Source organism: Cornus florida, unplaced genomic scaffold, assembly GCF_030987335.1.
Source record: "Cornus florida cultivar Cherokee Brave unplaced genomic scaffold, ASM3098733v1 CherokeeBrave_3.0.0_Hap2_Chr06, whole genome shotgun sequence".
NCBI lineage: Eukaryota > Viridiplantae > Streptophyta > Magnoliopsida > Cornales > Cornaceae > Cornus > Cornus florida.
Window position 1 is genome coordinate 72,096,795 of NW_026775576.1, and position 18,093 is coordinate 72,114,887.

The window sequence follows — 18,093 nt, forward strand, 5'->3', positions numbered from 1 at the left end:
AACAGGTGTTAAGCGGGATGATCGATGCCCTTTTCTTCCATTCTTTCTTAATCATTCTTTCCAACCAACTATAGTATAAAAGATGTTTTGATTATAGAAAAATGAGAAATGTGCTTATAATTATCTATACTAATATACTACTATTTTAATATATATATATTATTTTAGTGTCAATAACATTTTAATTATTAATTCATTTAGTATAATCTCTTCTTCTTTAAATTTTGTTATGGATAAAATTGTGAGTGTATGCATTTGTTTGAACTTAAAAATAAAATTATATATATGTTCTTATATTTTATCATTATTAGAAAAAAGATTTCAAAACAAAAAATATGTTTATTAATGCTGGACGATTTTCTTAAAAAAGGCGACAATTCAGAATAGACATTTGAATTGATTTATTCATTTTTCATGTATATTAAGCTTTATTATTTTTAGTCGTGATTCATGAAATGTATATTTACAGAGATTTTTTATTACTTAAAATATAGATACAATTTATTGCGGAAGTTTTTCTCTGTTTTTGTAATTTGTGGTTGGCAGGAAATACCAGAACCTTCTAGCAGGGAAAAATAAAAATAAAAAAACAAAATGTTTATTGATTGTTGACAAAAAAACATTTATTGATGTAACATTCCCTATCTACATTATCAATCTATATATTATATAGTGATAGTGGGATTCATGTTATCTCTTGTTCTCCTATACTTCATCAGATACTACGAACAACTCTCTCAACAATGGGTGTGGAGGTCTGTGCTAAGGCTGCAGTGGGTGCTCCTGAAATTCTTGGAGACTGTAAGATCTCTCACCCAGCTCTCTATCTAATGTGCACAAACAAACACACATACACATGAACAAACATACATATATTTATATATATATAATCAATTGTCTCGTGGATTGTGGTTAGATATATGTGATTCTTGTAACAAATTTGTGGGTGATGTGATGCTTTCTGAGTTTCAGCTAAACATACACACAAATAAACACACACACATATAATATATACATGATCAATTGTTTCATGGGTTGTGGTTAGATTTCTATGATCTTGCAACAAATTTGTGCGTGATGTGTTTGTTTCTGGGTTTTAGGTCCATTTAGCCAAAGGGTACTTCTGACTTTGGAGGAGAAGAAAATCCCTTACAAGATTCATCTGATCAATACCAGCGACAAACCCCAGTGGTAAATTTGAGTGCTTTTTTGTTTTCTGAAAACATGTTTGTGTGTTGTGTGTGTGTGTTTTTTTTAATGTGTATTAAACTATTGGGTTTGTGTTATTTCTGTTGTGATTGGTGATTGTTAGGTTTTTGGAGGCCAACCCAGAAGGGAAAGTGCCAGTGATCAAATCCGACGACAAATGGGTTCCTGATTCTGATGTCATTGTTGGAATTATTGAAGAAAATCACCCCGACCCTCCTCTCTCTCCTCCCCCAGAATTGTCCTCTGTGTATGCATCTTCTCTCTCTCTCACTCACAAACTCACTCTTTCCACACACACATAATCTCAGACCATTTCCAGAGGATTTGTATGTTAATTAAACCATAATGTCCTTTTGTAGTTCTTAGACATAATCTTCTTAGTTGATGATTTTAATTTTATATGTGTATTGGTGGATCTAGCAAAAATTAAGTCTGATGTTATTGTTTCTAGAAACAGTTTTTTGTTCTAAAAAATGAAAAACTGAAAGCCAGTTTGAAAACGGTTTCTTAAAATTGTCGCAATAAAAGACCATTTCCTGGCAACTATGTATAACAATTTTATTTGCTTTCAACAGTAAGCTTAAGACAACCAGAACATGGTCGTCATGCTTTTAATTCTCAGGATTTTCAGAGCTGGTTTTCAAAACAAATATGCTTATTTTGTTTAGGGCCTGTTCAATTCTAAAAAAGTAGAAATAAAAGTAAAATTATGTTTAATACTGATTCTGAATTCTAAAAAGAGAAAGTGAAATCAGTTTTAACGAAGAAAGTGAAAAGTGACTTTTTGATGCTTTCCATACTTTCGACTGGCAGGAAATTGATTCCTACACTGTTACCACACAGGACACTGTTCATCCCAAATAAAATCGACTAAGTTAAGCATGCCATCTCGTTTATAACATCTGCTCTCTTCTCCCTGTGCTCACCACTCTATCTTCTCCACGCTCTCTCTTCGAACCAGTATCTCATCCCTGAATCTACCGGCGACGGACAACACCACTGGAGACAACCACTAACAATTTGACAACAACATCACTGTCTCTCATCTCCATTCCAGCAACGTCTGGACTCATTCTTCTCTCTAGCCTTATTCATCTCCCACTGTTGGTCTCAACCACCGGTGATGGACGACGCCACCGAAGGCTTCAAAAATCTTATAACCTTCATTCTTTATGTTTGTTCTTCAAGGCTTCTCATTTCGAACCCACCATATCTACATCTGCCCAAACTCTTCTACCCATTAAATTTAAGCCTTTGGGTCTCTATAACTAATCACCATAATCGAACCCAGATCAAGGCAAGCCTTCTCCAACACCCACAGTGAAATCTTCAATTTCTTTGATCACTTCTACGGTAGTGCAATACCATTTGAAACCACTGAAATTGAAGATAGTCGGGAAGTATTTGAAACCTCCCAGATTGAGAATACTCGGGAAGAATTTGAAACCACCCCAATTGAGTGCAATTTGAATTTGATTTGTTGGAATTCAATCTTGAGAGCTAATGTCACATATGGAGAGTATAAAGAGAGTCTCCTTGTTTACCATCGGATGCAAAATTGAGGCATGAAACATTTTATCATGACATGATCATACCAATACTTGGTATGGTTCAATTAATTGGAGTTCAAATTATTATTAATTTTTTTTTCCTAGTTGGTACTCACACACTCCCTCCAAGGAATTGTTTGCACCTAGCAAGAATCGATCCTGAGACCTGAAGCTCCATAAGGCACTAGGCCTCAAGTCTTTCCCAACTAGTACACCCCTTGGGGATTGGAGTTCAAATTATCCATACACTTCTATTTTGATTGTACTTTTAACTTCTTATTATAAGGTTTATTACATGAAATTTCAATTTTCTAACAAATAATATGCAAGTATTTTAAGTCTCTAAATACAACTAACTATATTCCCAAGTCAGGAAACAAAAGCCAAAACACAATTTTTATTAAACACACTCTCTCTATTTTACTTTTAAATTTATGAAAATAGTCAGCGTTACTAAACCTTATTTTACTTTCTGTTTCAACCCAAGAATTCAAAATTATAATTTTGATTTTGAAAAAAGTAAAAGTACGAATTACTTCTTGTTAGTAAACGGGCCCTTAGTCCTGCTTGGTAGAATGGCCTGGTGTTTTTATCTCTTTTTGTCCTTGTTTATACGTTCCTCTTTTAGCCTTCCAAGTTCAAAGTAGATTCATAGTTATTTCTTTATAAATTGTCATGGGTTCAGCACGAATCCATATTTTGCTTAGAACTCAGAGTTTCATGCTTTAGGATATCTTTTGATCCTGCATTTGTTTGTTATTTCATAAGTTACTTTTCTTTTTGGGTGTCAGCAAAAGGAATTGCTGTATGGAAATTGAAATCCTGTTCGGCTTAGTGAATTTTGAGCTTTAACTCATTTTACTACTTTTAACTGGAAAACGGAAGGCAGATAACAGAAATTTCACTAATGTTCCAGGAACTTGATTCCCCCCTTGCCCTCCCCAATCTTAATCAGTTTAATAATAATTAATTATAGAATTGAAAAACAATGAGCCAAATAACTTTTTAACTTTTTACTTCAATATTTCTTGAAGAACAAATACCTGTTTTCAGAAACTGCCATCAAAGAAGCCCCGTGTTTTCTTTTCCAAAGTCATTTTTTTGGGGGCTTGATCTGAATTTTGAATGCTTCTTTACCGATATTTTTTATCTGCCTACTGAGAGATTGTAGAGGGTCCAAAATATTCCCTGCATTTGTCAAGTTCTTGAAGAGCAAGGATCCCAGCGATGGTTCAGAGCAGGCTTTGCTTGATGAGTTGAAAGCATTGGATGAACATCTCAAGGCACATGTAAGTGTGTAGACAAAAGCATTTAAGTATCATATATGAAGGAGTCAAAATTTGGACTCGATTGTTTGCTTTAGAAATCAGCACTTCTTAATTAGTTGATATACTCAGGGACCCTACATAAATGGGGAAAATATTTCCGCTGTTGATTTAAGTTTGGCACCGAAACTGTACCATCTCGAGGTGGCTCTTGGCCATTTCAAGAAGTGGACTGTCCCTGAAAGCTTGGTTCATGTCCGTAATTACATGAAGGTATGCAGTTAGTTTCTTGTCATTGCAAATTTTTTCTTATTTTGTGTGTGTGCATGTGCATGCACATCCATGTTTGGAGAACTTTTTACCAAAATTCATCCAATCTGGAAAAAAAAAGAATTACAAACTTTATATTGAACATAACTTTAGTTCAATAAACTGTGTGGGAAGTTTCATCATCATCCTTACCTTTATCCAATACAAACGGGGTTGGGCATTCCTTAAAGTTTGTGAGTGCAATTTGGACGGCTTATTTGAATTTTGAAGTAGGAACATACTCAGGCAATTTTTTCTGTGATATTGTGGCCCGAATTTGGTGTCTTATAACCCGACAACCCGTTGGATGAGCTTTGTGTGGGCCCAAGAGGCCGAGGAAAATTTTTGACCCATTTTTTGCTCATGGTTCGTGGACTCTAATTAGTCTCTTGTAGCCCGATATGTAAGGGCGCTTAGGGTTTGGAGTGGTGGACGAGAGAGAATATTTGTACAGAAACAGAGTGGGGCTGAAAACTTGTAATATCCGATTTTACATATAGTGAAAACTTTCGCCGGATCCCAACCGTGGACGTAGGCTGTTGCCGTACCACGTATAAATCTTTATGTTCTTTGTGTGGCGTGTTTAATTTCTGTCATGATTCTTGGTTCAACTTGAGTTCGTTGCATTTGTCATAACACTTTCTTTTGCAACATGTGCATTAAAGATGCGAATCCACCCCCTCCCCCTGCGGCCCCTCAAACTAATGTTATAGAAGTGTTGTTTACTCTCCGTTCTTGGCTTATTTTAGGCGTTATAATACCCTCTCTCCCCCTCTCCTTTCGCACACACACATCTAGCATATGCGTGAACACTTTACTGATTTGCACCATTTGATGCTTCTGTTTGTGTTATGGCACATGGTACTATCTGGGTAGCTGGTTGCACTTGTCATCTAAAAAGAATATTTTGAAAGATATATCGAAGCCACTTTAAGTTCAAATCACTGTCGTGTGTCAATTTTCTAGTGATCTGCAGTTATCTGTACAAAATATGGTCAATGTCGCTGCACTAGTGCATTTCTGGATTAGCCAGGGTTGTGGTGATACCTCTAGGCTCTTCATCAACTGGGAACTTTTGTTTCCTTTTTCTAGACTTTGTTCAACTATTTTCCTTTATTCTTTCTTTCCTGTGAGGTAAGGAGTGGCTGATGGGCTAGCAAAGGGACGATTGGTCCATGCCCATACGTATTTGTGTTCAAAAGTGCTATGCGGAAGTTACATGTTCATGAACAAGTTAGCATATCAACTGTCAGAATTACAATCAATGGGATCTACCTTACCTAGACTTAAGTCATGTAGTGCGAGTGTGTGTCTAATTGTTGGACCTCCTTGAATCCTAAATCTTAGGACACGTGGATTCAGCTTGAAACATGTCTAAAATTTGGATACGGGTATTTGAACACGTCTTTCATATTTAAAAACAAATATGCTATATAAAAGTGTAACATATGATGCTGTTATTCTGTAAAATATACTTAAAAATAAATGGAATTTAAGTGAATATGGTGGAAAAATATAGATTCTGTCTATCTTAGAAGTAGGAATTCTTTGATATTGTTGGCACCAAAACTTGGCAGCCATCTCAACGATGACGTGGACCAATGAAAAGCTGATAAGTATTTTTAACATGGCGTCAAGGGAATCAGCCAGTTAAGAAATATCAGGAGCAAGTATTGGAGAAAGTTATTCAGCCACTTCATTAACAAGGCAGTTGCTAAAATATAGCAACAAACATTTGACTTTATTCAAGTTGGGTTATTAACAGGAAAGGAAAGACTAAAGTTTTAAGGAAATCAGACAACTGAATTCCTATTTTATAGGAATTCTAGTTGGATGGAACAAGGAAAAATACAAAAGGCAGCCGCGTCATGAATATAAAAGCGATAAATGGCTTTTGGGCAATTTAAGGGAAGAAACGGTGACCAAGTATAAGGAAAGAAGTTGCTAAAAATTAGCAACTTTCCAGCAACTTCTTTAGCAACTTTTCAACAACAATTCGACAACTTGCATTTGACTGGATCAAGGAGAGATTTCAGCAAGGACTTTCCTATTGAAACAAGAAGAGAAGAGACGCAAAAGACTACTGGAACGTGGTTTAGTTTGAGTAATAAAGTGAAGAAAATCAAGGAGCAAAGAGATTTTCTAGCAATTAATTAGGAAAATAAGTTGAGATAGAACTTCTATAAATAGAAGTATTGTATTCCATTTCCAATTCGTCCAGCACCACCACAAAATATGCATTTCAACTAAAAATGTTTATTTCAATTTAATGGCAATTGATTAGATCATTGTCAACTATTTCAATTCAGCCATTTACTTTCTTTCAATTTCAATTATGCCAATTTTAATTACGCAATTTTAGTTGGGCTTTCAATTCAATGACAATTGATTAAATTCTTGCCATTGAATCGCAGTGACAATTGATTAAATTCTTGTCATTACTTGGCTGATGGCAATTGATTAAATTCTTGCTATCACGTTTCAGTGGCGATCGATTAAATTCTTGCCATTGTGTTTGGCTGATGGCGATTGATTAAGTTCTCGCCATCACGTTCGGCCGGCGATCGATTAAGTTCTTGCCGCCTGTCTTCACTCGGCCATTCCATCCATTCAAACATTCATCAGCCGTTGCAAATCTTTAGACACTCTAAAAGTCCTTGCTACAAACAAGGCATAAAAGAACCTTGCTGGGAGTTCTTACTAGTCTCTCTCCCACACAATCGCCTGAGAGTCAGCCATCGGAAAAAGGGATAGGCTGGTGTTCAATTACATATTTTGGGTATTTTGTACAAATACTCTGGCACGCCCGCGAAGAGTCCATCGACCGGCGTAGGGAACAAAAACCGCGCGAACACGTTTTGGCACGCCCGGTGGGACCGCTACTAGAGTGTTATAAAAGAGGCAAATATGCCGCGGCCCACAAAAAATTCTAAGGCCGTGGCTACTGATGAAGATTTGGAGGAAGGCGATCAGCCAGTACAGGCTGAGAACTCTGCAGCAGGTCCTACTGATGAGTTAGCCGTACTTCAAGCACAGGTTAGCTCCTTGGTAGATGCAATGGGAAGGATGGGAGCACGCTACAACGACTTGCATGAAAATATGTCCCAACTCTCAGCCTTTATTTTGAACAAGCCGACTCAAGCTAGCAGCTCCAACAATCAGGAATCGGCTTCTCAGCCGAATCTATCCCAAGCTGCTCGGCCAGAGAGGGCCATTGAAACATCACAGCCATGGCCGCCAATAGTGACACTCCAACCAGTTGCAACATCAAGTCAGCCGGTTCATACGCTACTCACCTGGGTAGAAAGCTATCCTCAGCCTACGTTGGCAGGTTCTAATTAGCCACCAGTAGCAGGTTCGCAGCCACAGGTAATTCTACTAAACCCTCCTCGGATGCCTTTGAACTCGGGGGGCAATCAGATCAGGTGGAGGCCACCGAACCCTATGTGCCGCCACAGCTAGGGCTCGAGGGGCAGAATATGGCTAATCAGCCACATGATTGGCCGAATTGCTATCAACCAGCGGCTAATCAGCCGCCAGTTTTTAATCAGGTACCACCAATATTAAATCAGCAACCTCAAGTCATGTTAGATAGAAGACAATTAGCTGATTTACTCACAGAAGAATATGGCTTGGAACTTAGAGGTGCCGGCCGACCAATTTATAGAACTCCTTATCCAGAAGTGGTAGACCAAGTTAAGTTCCCTAGAGGATATAAAGTCCCTGACTTTGTAACCTTTAGTGGAGAGGGGACTCAATCGACCGTGGAACACATTGGCCGATTCACGGTTCAATGTGGAGAGGCCAGTGTTAGCCCGTGGTTGAAATTGAGACTTTTTCCTAACTCTTTGACAGGGGCAGCTTTTTCGTGGTATATTCGTCTACCTCCTAACTCTGTTTTTAATTGGCCACAGATGGAGGAATTATTCCACAATCAGTTCTACCGTACGGAGACAGAACCTACTCTGGCCGATTTATCCAGGCTAAGTCAATTGCCTAGTGAATCGGTCGAGACATTCATTGCAAGATTCAGGAGAGCAAGATTAAGATGTCGTGTACCTCTTCCAGAACAGGAGTACATTCGTTTGGCTTTGAACGGCCTTGATTTTGAACTTCGGAAGAGGTTTGAAGGAGTTCCATTTCGTGACATGTATGACCTGGCCGAGAAAGCTACCAGGTATGAGTTGGTTCTCAAAGAGGAGAAAGAACGAAAAAATTCCTCTAAAGGTACGTACTATAGGGACCCCAACTATGAAGTTTATTCAACTGATATGGTCGAAGAGGAAGATTTTGAAGCTAATTTGGCCGAAGTCATTCTAAAGAAACCTTATGTATGTGATGCTTTAACAAAACAAAATGTATCCACCAGTGGTACTCAGCCATCGACTTCATCAGCCAGGAAGGGTACGGCTGATACTGGTAAGGTTTATACGTTTGATCTGGCCAAAACAGAACAAATTTTTGATCATTTGTTGGCCGACAAACAAATCGTTCTGCCAAAAGGACACAATATACCATCTACCAATGATTTAAAAGGAAGAGAGTTCTGCAAATTTCATAATTCATGGAATCATACTACTAACAATTGTTATGTATTTAGAAATGTATTGCAGAAATCTATCGATGAAGGTGTATTGAAATTCCCTGAAAAGAAGCCAGATGTAATAGGGGTCGATGGCGATCCATTTCCTAATATTGTCAGTACCAATGTAATCAGCCTGGCAACTGAAAAAGCCGCTGATAATGGTAGACAGGAAAGATTACCAAAAGTTCTTGGTAGTTCATCGGCCAGTAATGATGAGCAGAAAGTTAAGGACTTGGAAACTCAGTTAAGAGAAGCTCAAATTGCCCTCATCAACCATGGTTGTTGTCCAAATTGCAAAGGTCGAAGGAATGACTCAGACAAGAGGGGCTATTTCCAATCAACCAGAAAGCGCAGTGTCCATGAAAGGTTAGGCCATCAGCCTAGACAGAATCACGAAGAAATCAATCGATCAATATTTAGAGAAAATGGGCCGAGGGCAGTGAGAATCATTCGGTCATCGATGGCCGATAGAGTCCTGCCAGAACAACATTTTTATCCTAGTTTCAAAAGGAAACCAACAATTCAGTCAGAAATATGGGTTCAAAAAGGAGAAGAATCTAGTCGTGTAAGAACGGTTAGACCTCCTTTGGTTGACCATGGCAGATGGACTCGAGTAAGTCACCCAAAGTTTCCTAAGCAGCCTCCTACACGTACTCAAAAAAGGAGGATGCAAAGGAAAAATGCAGAACTCAAAAGGAAAGAAGACAAGATCGACCATGATCAACTAGAAAGAAAAAATGAACCAGTGGTGGCTGAAGACATGGAGGTCGCTACATCATTTGAGAATAAGGCATGCTTTTATGAAGAAAAAGATGATCAGCCCGACCAGGATCCAAAGCATGCGGCCAAGTACAGAATTCGTTTTGGTTCTCTCCCGGATAAGGTAAATTGTAACATGGTATTTGTTTTGCCTTCTGTGTTTGAAGCAAGGATAGAACCAACGGTGAACAGGGATGTTGAGTCAGCCAAGCAGGAGGAAAAGGTTGAATCTTCAGAAATTAAGAACGATTCGACAAGTTCATCGGCCGGGATAGGATTGATCTCTCAGGATCAGCCATCTAAGGCCGATAAAATCATTTTTGAAAAACCACCTTTGTCCATGACACAGCAGTTGAGGCCGTTGTATGTTAAAGTATGGGTTGAGGGTCAGCCAATCAATAGGGTTTTGGTTGACAATGGTTCGGTGGTGAATGTCATTCCATCAACTACTTTGAAGAAATTGGGTAAAACCATGGATGATGTAGTTCCAACGGACGTGGCCATCAGTGGTTTTAATGGAGGATCTAGTAACACCAAAGGTATTCTACCTTTGGAAATTACTATTGGCGGTAAGACATCCTTTACGGCTTTCTTTATCATTGATTCAACCGCGGCCTATAATCTCCTTTTAGGCCGAGATTAAATTCATCCTAACATGTGCATCCCATCAACCTTGCATCAAATGTTGATTTTTTGGGATGGAAATGAGGTAAAAATTGTTGAGGCCGATAACAAACCCTTTATAGCTAGGGTGTATTCGGCTGAGGCTGCACTTTATGATGAAACTGTTGTACCTATCAAATTTATTGGCATTAACAGGATGGGACGACCAGCAGCGGCAACAATGAAGAAGAATTTAATTAATGCTGATATTAAAGAATTATTGTCAGAAGCAGCTCGGCCGAAAATTGATATTTTCAGGTCGACCATCAAGGACATTGAAGATGTTACTGATGGATCACAAAACCAATGAAGAAAAGAAGCGGCAAGCTTTCAGGGCTGCTTGCATCAGACTGAAAGCATATCTGGTTGAGAAGAGACTGGCCAGAGAAGAACAACTATATGAAGAGGTATCGGCCATCACGGCCGATATAATTGAAGAAGGTTTCGAAAAACTGGATGCAATCTAACTTGAAGATTTGGAGTCAGCCCCTTCCAGGATGGAAGATAATAAAGCAGAGGTGCAAGATCCTTTATTGGAAATAAATGTTGGTACTAAAAAAGATAATCGGCCATTATTTGTTAGTGCTTTGCTTGAGCCTAAATTCCAGGCCGATTTGATTAAATTATTAAATGAATATAAGGATTGCTTTGCTTGGAGTTATGAAGAGATGCCTTGCCTGTCTAGAAAATTGGTAGAACATAGATTACCGATCAAGAAAGATTTTCAGCCATATAAACAACCACCAAGAAGGATGTCTTTGGAAGTAATGCTCAAAATTAAAGAAGAAATTGAAAGACTTCTTAAGGCAGGATTTATTCGAACAGTTAGGTATGTTGAATGGTTGTCTAATGTTGTTCCTGTAATGAAGAAGAATGGCAAACTTAGAGTTTGTGTGGATTTTCGTAATTTAAATAATGCCACTCCAAAAGATGAGTATCCAATGCCTGTGGCCGATCAACTTATTGATTCGGCCGCTAAACATGAAATATTGTCTTTTATGGACGGCCATTCAGGTTATAATCAAATCTATTTAGCCAAGGAGGATGTTCATAAAACGGCTTTTAGATGTCCTGGGTCAATTGGTACTTTTGAGTGGATTGTGATGCCATTTGGCCTAAAAAATGCCGGGGCTACTTATCAAAGGGCAATGAATTCTATCTTTCATGATATGATTGGCCGATTCATGGAAATTTATATAGATGATGTGGTTGTGAAATCATCGGCCAAGAGACAGCATTTGGAACACTTGAAAAGGGCCTTTGAAAGGATGAGGATTCACAAATTGAAAATGAACCCATTGAAGTGTGCATTTGGAGTTTCAGCCGGGAATTTCTTGGGGTTCTTGGTACATAAACGAGGTATTGAAGTTGATCAGAACAAGGTCAAAGCTATTATAAATGCTAGGGCCCCAGCCAACAAAAAACAAGTGCAAAGGTTCCTCGGCCAGGTAGGTTTTCTTAGAAGATTTATTTCTAACCATGCTGGCCGAGTGCATGTCTTTTCGACTTTAGTGAAATTAAAGTCACATGAGAAATTTCATTGGGACGAATCCCATCAGAAGGCCTTTGACAAAATAAAAGAGTATTTGGCAAACCCCCCGGTTGTAATGCCTCCAAGAAAGAAGTGGCCGTTAAAGCTTTATTTATCGGCCGCAGAAGAATCAATTGGTAGTATGCTCGCACAAGACAATGAACATGGAAAGGAGCAGGCTGTCTACTACCTGAGTAGAGTACTAACTGATGTAGAATGCAGATATTCCTCAATTGAGAAGCTTTGTTTATCTTTGTACTATTCGGCCATGAAGTTAAGAGTATACATGCGGCCTGTTGATGTTTACATTCTTTGTCAGACTAACGTAATCAAGTATATGCTATCAAGGCCATTGATCACTGGCCGAATAGGTAAGTGGGCTTTGGCTTTGATGGAATTCAATTTTATCTACGTCTCACAAAAATCAGTAAAAGGAAGGGTTCTGGCTGATTTTTTGGCCGATCATCCTTCAACTGATATTGATCCATGGGTTTATGATGAATTGGAGTCATCAGCTATATTCTTAACTCCTTGGATCTTGATGTTTGATGGATCAAGCATGGCTGATGGAGCAGGAGCAGGTATTGTTATTATTTCGCCAGCTGGCAGAAAGGCTTCATTCTCTTTCTTTTTAGATTTTAAATGTTCAAATAACCAGACCGAATATGAAGCGCTTATAATCGGCCTGGAGATTTTAATTGAAATGGCTGTTAGAGATGTAAAGATTTTGGGAGATTCAAACTTAGTCCTTAGCCAAATTTCTGAAGATTTTAAGTGCCTAAGTTGGCAATTAAGGCCGTTTCATTCTCTGGCCACTTCATTAATTAATCAATTTGATAATGTTCAACTTAAGTTCTGGCCGAGAGGGCAGAATAAGGAGGCCAACAGCATGGCTCAAGCAGCCTCTGGAATAAGAGTACCAGCCGGAATAGAAGATCAGTTGATAAAGATAATACGAAGATCTTTGCCATCGGCCGAATTGAGAAATACTATGTTTGATACTTGGACAATTGATGTAGAAGATTTGGCCGACGATGACTGGAGGATACCATTTATAATGTTCCTTCGAAATCCAAACATCAAGGCTGATAGAAGTATTAAAAGAAAAGCGATCAACTTTGTGCTTCTAGATGGGGATCTATACAGAAAAGGGTTAGAAGATGGGCTCTTACTACAATGCATAAGCAAGGATGAATCACTTCAGGTTATGGCTGAGGTACATGAGGGCAGCTGTGGGGCTCACCAAGCTGGGATTAAAATGAGATGGCTGATTCGCAGGTATGGATATTATTGGCCGAGAATGAGGAAAGATTGCATAGATTACTCAAAAGGTTGTCAAGCTTGTCAAAGACACGGGCCGATTCAAAATGTACCAGCAAAAGAATTGCAGCCAATAATCAAACTTTGGCCATTCAGAGGTTGGGGCCTTGACCTTATTGGTAAAATTAATCCACCATCAAGCGAAGGCCATCACTGGGTGATTGTTGCCACAGATTATTTTACTAAATGGGTTGAGGCCAAGGCATGCAAAGCGGTTAATCAGCAAACAGTGATTAATTTCATGGAACAAAACATCATCCACAGATTTGGGATTCCAGAAACATTTGTTTCAGACAATGCAACAGTATTTAGGGTAACTGATGTACTACAATTCGGCCATAACATGAATATTCATATGTCAGCCTCTACGCCATACTATGCTCAAGCAAATGGCCAAGCCGAATCTTCAAACAAAATTTTAATAGAGATCATTGAAAAAATGATCAATGATAAGCCAGAAGGCTGGCCGAATTATTATCAGCCGCTGGTGGTAAATCAAGATCGACCGGTCATTGATTATCTTAATCAGCCAACGACGGTCGATAAGGTTCAGTTGGCTGATCCTATTAAGCAAGAATATGGTAATGGCCTTAAGCGAATAGGTCGACCAATGTACAAAAAGCCAAAATCAGCCACATTCGACACTCAAACATCTACCATATCTGCCAAAGAGGGAGCAGATGATGAAGTCATGGAGGTCGACAATGATATTTTCTTACCAGGTAGTAATGTGATCGGCCAGGCTCCCAAAAGGAAGGTTGATGAAGGGAATTAGCCTAAGGTTACCGAGAGTACACCATCAGCCATTCCGAATGTCAAGGCTCTCATACAACATGATTGTTGCCCTAAATGGAAAGGTAAAAGAATTTCAGGATCAAATCGGCCAGATTACCAGAATGCTTGAACGAGAGTGGTATCTAATCCTCAGCCAGAATCATCATTGGCTGAGAGAATTCTTTTAGCTTGTCGTCCTCAACTGAATTTCAAGAAAAGAAAGCGGGGATGGAAACTAAAAAGGGTTAAGTGGAGAAGAAATTCGCGGAAGAAAATGAATCGGCCAATTAATGCAAAATTTTGCATGGCCGATGCAGTGCTACACAAAGAGAATCATGTTCTGTTAAGAACAAATAAAATGGGGCGACCACTATCGGCCACAATGAAAAGAAGTCTGGCTGATGGGTTAATCAGAAAGGTATTTTGGCCGTGGATAATGCTTCATCGGCTAGCTGTTGAGGTGCCAAATAAAGAATTAAGGAGTCGTCAGGCCAACATGGCTGCTGACATTCTGAAAGCTTACCCGACAGATAAAAAATCTGCCACAAAAGAAATACTATTTTTGGTATTTTTGGCTAATATAGCTGAAGTCATCAAAGAAAATGATTATTCAAAAACATGGGATGGCGTACTTTCAGAAGCTCCATGGGAGTATAAAAATTCAAGAGGATCAGCCATCAGAAAAGCTCCATACTGGCAAAATTTTGTTCTTTCAAAACAGAAACCAGTTAGATCGGCCCAAATGACATTACATAACTGCTTGATCCCGGCCGATCACGATCATGCCTTACTAGTAGAGTTGGGAAACTTCAATGGTGAGGTCTATCATAGGTTTATAAATGGCCAATATTTTGAGGGGTATCAGCCATCTTTGTGGGAATAATAGAAGAACCAGGATCGGCCAGTCCTGGTTGACGCAAAATAAAGACCAACTTAGAGGTGGTTCGGAAGAAATAAAGTCTAGAAGCTTGTTGGCTGCAAGTTTCTTTCATGTTTTAAAAATTCCAAAAATCTAATCGGCCTGAGTGGCCGATAAGACATTTGAAATTTAGGGGGCATTTGTTGGCACCAAAACTTGGCAGCCATCTCAGCGATGACGTGGACCAATGAAAAGCTGATAAGTATTTTTAACATGGCGTCAAGGGAATCAGCCAGTTAAGAAATATCAGGAGCAAGTATTGGAGAAAGTTATTCAGCCACTTCATTAACAAGGCAGTTGCTAAAATATAGCAACAAACATTTGACTTTATTCAAGTTGGGTTATTAACAGGAAAGGAAAGACTAAAGTTTTAAGGAAATCAGACAACTGAATTCCTATTTTATAGGAATTCTAGTTAGATGGAACAAGGAAAAATACAAAAGGCAGCCGCGTCATGAATATAAAAGCGATAAATGGCTTTTGGGCAATTTAAGAGAAGAAACGGTGACCAAGTATAAGGAAAGAAGTTGCTAAAAATTAGCAACTTCTTTAGCAACTTTTCAGCAACAATTCGACAACTTGCATTTGACTGGATCAAGGAGAGATTTCAGCAAGGACTTTCCTATTGAAACAAGAAGAGAAGAGACGCAAAAGACTACTGGAACGTGGTTTAGTTTGAGTAATAAAGTGAAGAAAATCAAGGAGTAAAGAGATTTTCTAGCAATTAATTAGGAAAATAAGTTGAGATAGAACTTCTATAAATAGAAGTATTGTATTCCATTTCCAATTCGTCCAGCACCACCACAAAATATGCATTTCAACTAAAAATGTTTTCAATTGACTCTACGTCATTTTTTCCTATCAATTTCTTTATTTCAATTTAATGGCAATTGATTAGATCATTGTCAACTATTTCAATTCAGCCATTTACTTTCTTTCAATTTCAATTATGCCAATTTTAATTACGCAATTTTAGTTAGGCTTTCAATTCAATGGCAATTGATTAAATTCTTGCCATTGAATCGTAGTGACAATTGATTAAATTCTTGTCATTACTTGGCTGATGGCAATTGATTAAATTCTTGCTATCACGTTTCAGTGGCGATCGATTAAATTCTTGCCATTGTGTTTGGCTGATGGCGATTGATTAAGTTCTCGCCATCACGTTCGGCCGGCGATCGATTAAGTTCTTGCCGCCTGTCTTCACTCGGCCATTCCATCCATTCAAACATTCATCAGCTGTTGCATTTCTTTAGACACTCTAAAAGTCCTTGCTACAAACAAGGCATAAAAGAACCTTGCTGGGAGTTCTTACTAGTCTCTCTCCCACACAATCGCCTGAGAGTCAGCCATCGGAAAAAGGGATAGGCTGGTGTTCAATTACATATTTTGGGTATTTTGTACAAATACTCTGGCACGTCCACGAAGAGTCCATCGACCGGCGTAGGGAACAAAAACCGCGCGAACAGATATACAATTGGATCTTTTCTTCTTCCATCTCAAAGTTACAGAATCTGGAAACGTGTGTTGGACACGTATTTCATATGTCGTGTCTCGTCGACATAAGTACGTTAAAGAAATAGGAGAGGCCATGTAACACCGATTAGGTTTACATGTACAATACTCCATTCCTGTTTCACGTCTTCATTAAATTCTAGCCTAATCAGCATCTGTGGTAGCTTCAATTATGTGATTGACATGGGCAAGGACTGACTTCCTAGAAACATGAAGGATTTGATATGTCTAAATGCGCTAAGACCAAAATAGATCTAGATGGGGCTGAATGGGTTTGGTTCAATTTTAATTATCAACAATTGATTTAAGTTTAACAATTGATCTAAGACAGAGCAATGTGAATTAGTTAAAGTATAGGCAAATATAAATAAATTAAGCAATCACACAAAAATGCACTAGATTTATGCAAAAAAAACCCTAAGAGGGACAAACCTTGGAACTTAGTCTGGTAGATTAAAATCCATTGAGTGAGAGAAATTTACAACTAGGTTACCAGATTTTCTCGTAGAATCACCTAGTCCCTCCTGACTCAGACATATGGAAGATCCTTCTGATCTTCTTAGCTGCTGATTCGTTAACATTATGGATACGAAATTAACAGATGACAGGCTAATTCTCACACTCGCAAATAATCCAAATAAATTAAGGATGAGCCCTTTTTGGTTATAAACTAAAGTAATTTGTGTTACATATAAAACTTCTATTACAGCTGGAATTGGAATAACAAGCATCTCTCTCTATATATGTATGTATATACATACATGTATCTCTCTCTCTCTCTCTCTATCTATATATATGAAAATGGATGCTGTTTAAGTTGTCTAATGTTAATGATATTTATGTTCTTGTTCAACAGCTGCTTTTTTCTCGGGAGTCATTTGAGAAAACCAAGGCTGCGAAAGAGCATGTAATTGCAGGATGGGAGCCAAAGGTTAATGCGTGAATTTTGTCTAAATTATGACTACAAATGTTTTTGGCGCTCAAGAGTTCTGAACCTATGCATGGTGTCTAGGACTAGAATGGAATCAGATGAACCTCTATGTTTAATAAATGTATCTGTCTACGTATGAATCTATTTTACCTATGGTATTTGCAATCAATATGTAAGGTTATGCTGTATTTGGCTAATATGTGCAAGGTTCTTCTGCCTGGTAAATTGTTCTGCTGTTATTCTGACTTGACGTTTGCAAACCCTACATTGGATCTAAGGAGACCAGACGATGCAACGATTAGAAGAGGAAGAGTTGTTTACCTAGAAGGTAAGCCACAAAGAGGCTGACAAGAACTTAAATCTAAAGAAAATGGAAAAATAGAATTCATCCGGTCATCTCATCCATATGAGAAAATGGCATGAATGTTGATGATGATGATCTAGCAAGAGTCATACTATTCCAATAGTGTATATTTGGATCTCGATATGAATTCCTATTCTCACCCTGATTTAACGGTGGTTTACCCTTTTCCTGCACCCTATGGTGCTTATATTAATTGATTGTCTACCGCCCAGCAATGATATAGTGTCTGTTCTAAGAATTTCCTAGATGCAACGTTAAAATTATTGGGGGTGAATTTTTTCTTTTTATTTTTGGGGTTTGAATTTGAAAATAGCCCTATTAATATGGGTCACGGGTCAAATTTACAGCCCAATTTTTTGCCCCATGATGGCACCATGCCGGTCTTAAATCGATTCCTAG

General features: G+C 38.4%; 1 protein-coding gene across 1 annotated transcript; it reads left to right on the top strand.

Moving 5' to 3' along the window:
- Positions 1-659: 659 nt before the first annotated feature.
- LOC132312005 (glutathione S-transferase DHAR2-like) lies at positions 660-17,548 on the top strand. The gene is made up of 6 exons (XM_059810210.1): positions 660-801; positions 1,101-1,191; positions 1,313-1,456; positions 3,931-4,048; positions 4,157-4,297; positions 17,256-17,548. The coding sequence occupies exons 1-6, from the start codon at positions 744-746 to the stop codon at positions 17,340-17,342; spliced, it is 639 nt and encodes a 212-aa protein (XP_059666193.1). The 5' UTR covers positions 660-743; the 3' UTR covers positions 17,343-17,548.
- Positions 17,549-18,093: the final 545 nt, after the last annotated feature.

Coding starts and splice junctions, on each gene's coding strand:
- LOC132312005 (XM_059810210.1), top strand. CDS start 744: ATGGGTGTGGAGGTCTGTGCTAAGGCTGCAGTGGGTGCTCCTGAAATT. Junction 802..1,100: donor TCCTGAAATTCTTGGAGACT/GTAAGATCTCTC, acceptor TCTGGGTTTTAG/GTCCATTTAGCCAAAGGGTA. Junction 4,049..4,156: donor ATGAACATCTCAAGGCACAT/GTAAGTGTGTAG, acceptor TGATATACTCAG/GGACCCTACATAAATGGGGA.